The sequence below is a fragment of the Mus caroli genome, chromosome 1, assembly GCF_900094665.2.
Source record: "Mus caroli chromosome 1, CAROLI_EIJ_v1.1, whole genome shotgun sequence".
NCBI classification, from domain to species: domain Eukaryota; kingdom Metazoa; phylum Chordata; class Mammalia; order Rodentia; family Muridae; genus Mus; species Mus caroli.
In genome coordinates, this window is record NC_034570.1 from 76,233,961 (window position 1) to 76,236,813 (window position 2,853).

Below are 2,853 nucleotides of genomic sequence, written 5' to 3' on the forward strand. Positions count from 1 at the left end.
GGTGTTAGTAAAGAGGACTCAGGTGCAGTGAGGAGAGAGAGTCAGGAGAGGAGAGGGAGATGTGATGCTCCTCCTTGGAAGTGGTGTTCCTTATATACCAAGTCCTTGGCACATTAAGTTTATTCTTGTTTTTCTAAACTTCCTCGTGAAAGAACTCACGAGGCTTCTGGCATCCTTCCTTGTTGACATCCTAACTCATAGTTAGCTCTAACTTTTACTTACCTCTTCAATCCTATATTTAGATCCTGGCACGAATCTGGCAGCTTTCTATGAGCTAGTACTTTCAATAAGGCCTGGCACCTTGTAAGTACTTACTGGGTACCTCTAAAATTAAATAAATGCTGAGAATATTTTGTAACACTCTCTTGCAGATATAGTCTTTTACAGCTATGAATACCAAACCTAGGTCAGATAAAAGTACTGTGTGTCTATCTCTATGTCTTAGTTATTGCAGGTCAGACCATTGTCCCTCTTTGGGAACTCTCTTTGGGAACATGCCCCTTTATGAAAATGTTCTCAGAAGAATTCATGGTACAAACTGGCGTCAAAGGGGACATGGCAGGCAGCCCTAAAATGAGCAATCTCACTTTAAAGCACAGATGTTCTCTTCACGGTCCCTGGGATTCTTAATCCACTAGAAAAACCTTTAAAGTTGTAGTAAAATAATTATGTGCTGTCTAATGTTAACAATACAATTCTGTGGCAGCCTGGCCTAAACAGCGGCAAAGGCGAAGCTCCTGTCTTTCGTTGATCTGTTGTATGATTATTTTTGAAATCCTGAAACTCCCTTAAAATGAAATGGTGACTGGAAATGTCCAGCTAACTCAGTCTGCCAGGTTTCCAGTTCTGGTCCCAAGCACCTGCCCCAGTCATGTGCAGTGGATGAGGTTACATCCTTGCTCAGTTGTCTTCACAGTAGGGTGATTTGGCTAATTTAGATGCCACCAATAAGCCACAGCAGAGATCCGTGCATGTGTTATTCATGTGCTGTGCATGTGCTGTGCATGTGGCGTGCATGTGCTGTGCATGCACTGTGCATGCACTATGCACACCACACCACTGTCTCTACTGAACTTACATGCAGGCTCTGGTCACAGATGGATGAGCTGGCTTTTCAGGGCCGTATCTACTCTGGGATGCCCATGTTCCAGGGCTTCCAACTGGGATCTCTTTATTAATCCAGTGGGAAAAGAAGGGGAACGAAAGCATCAAAATCCATTCACTTGATATGCATCTCGTCAACCAGGGGCTAGGAGGGCTGTTCCTACCCAACTGTTTGGCTGCCCAGTACCTGGAGGATCCAGCCTCATGCAGAAGACACTCATAACTGTCTCCTTAGATGCAGAAATCACTTGGGAATGCTACAACTACTTTTCTGCTGTGTTTTTATGAATCGTTTTCTTGCTCTTGGATTAGATAGGCACCATACTTTTTCACTCCCAAATGAATACTCCAAGGGTTTCCAAGATAGTAATGCTAAAAATAGCACTGCTATTGTTACACACTGACTCAAGAAGGAAGTAAATAAAGCCTTGGAAAATTCTCCATGGAAACTAGGCTAAAAATAAAGGGGGGGACAGTATAAAAGGGGGCTCCCTGCAGAAAGAGGGCATCACACTGTTGTCTCCTCTCCTGAGTCTCTCTCCTCACTGCACCTGAATCCTCTCTACTGACACCATGGGTTGCTGTGGCTGTGGAGGCTGCGGAGGCTGTGGCGGCTGTGGCTGTGGCAGCTGTGGCGGCTGTGGCGGCTGTGGCGGCTGTGGCGGCTGTGGCGGCTGTGGCGGCTGTGGCGGCTGTGGCGGCTGTGGCGGCTGTGGAGGCTGTGGAGGCTGTGGTGGCTGTGGCTGTGGCAGCTGTGGCTGTGGTGGCTGTGGCTGTGGTGGCTGTGGTTGTGGCTGTGGTGGCTGCTGTGGCTGCTGTGGCTGCTGTAAGCCTGTGGTAGTTTGCTGCTGCCGCCGCTCCTGCTGCCGCTCCTGTGGCTGTGGCTCCTGTGGCTGTGGCTGCGGCTGTGGCTGTGGGAAGGGCTGTTGCCAGCAGAAGTGCTGCTGCCAGCAGAAGTGTGGCTGCAAGAAGTGCTGCTGCTAGCTTGGGATGCCTGGCCTCTGAGCAGGTGCTACAAGTACTGATCTGTTGGTAAGTCCTGGGTGCAGGGGATGGAACAAGTCACCATGATCTCACTGCTAAGGCTTTCCTCTGCCCTAGTCTGAGTATACCCTGCTGTCTCCCCAGCGTCTGCCTCTCTAGAGTCCGGACTCTGAAACTTTGTTCCCTGATTAGAATACTCTGAATTTCAAGTAAATTTCCTTATCATTTTAAATGCAGTCATAGCCAATGTTATGAAAGGACAAAGATGCAGGACATCTTGGTTACTGATGTCAATAAAATTGTATAATGGTCCCCATTGTGTTTCCTTCTTGAATTTCTATCTATGCTTTAGGATCCTTGTGTTTAACAATGGTAATGTCTATTCTCTCTAATGGTAACGTATATTCTCTGTTTAACAATGGTAATGTATATTCTCTGTAGTCATGGAAGTCTTTCTAGAGTCCAGACAATGTGTTAATCCCCTTTAAATAAAATTACAAAATAAAACATAAAATGTCTCCTTCAGTCTTATTCATTTTGTTATTTTTGCCATATTATTGTTCATTATTATGCCCTGCAAGATATGCCTATCAAACACACACAAATAATTAAATCCCTATGCGATTTATTATCTAGATATACACAGGTGACCATGAATATGAGGCAGAAAAATAGCCTTTTAAAATATTCACATTGATGGGACATAGCATGGACAAAAGGGATTAGCATACTGTTGTGTGGACCATGGTTGTAACTCAAAAGAAC

At 45.6% G+C, this 2,853-nt stretch overlaps 1 protein-coding gene across 1 annotated transcript; it reads left to right on the plus strand.

Moving 5' to 3' along the window:
* The first annotated feature begins 1,617 nt into the window (after positions 1-1,617).
* Positions 1,618-2,590, plus strand: LOC110292570 (keratin-associated protein 5-2-like). The gene has a single exon (XM_021160004.1). It carries the CDS (start codon positions 1,678-1,680, stop codon positions 2,086-2,088), a length of 411 nt encoding a protein of 136 aa, XP_021015663.1. The 5' UTR covers positions 1,618-1,677; the 3' UTR covers positions 2,089-2,590.
* The last annotated feature ends 263 nt before the right edge of the window (positions 2,591-2,853 follow it).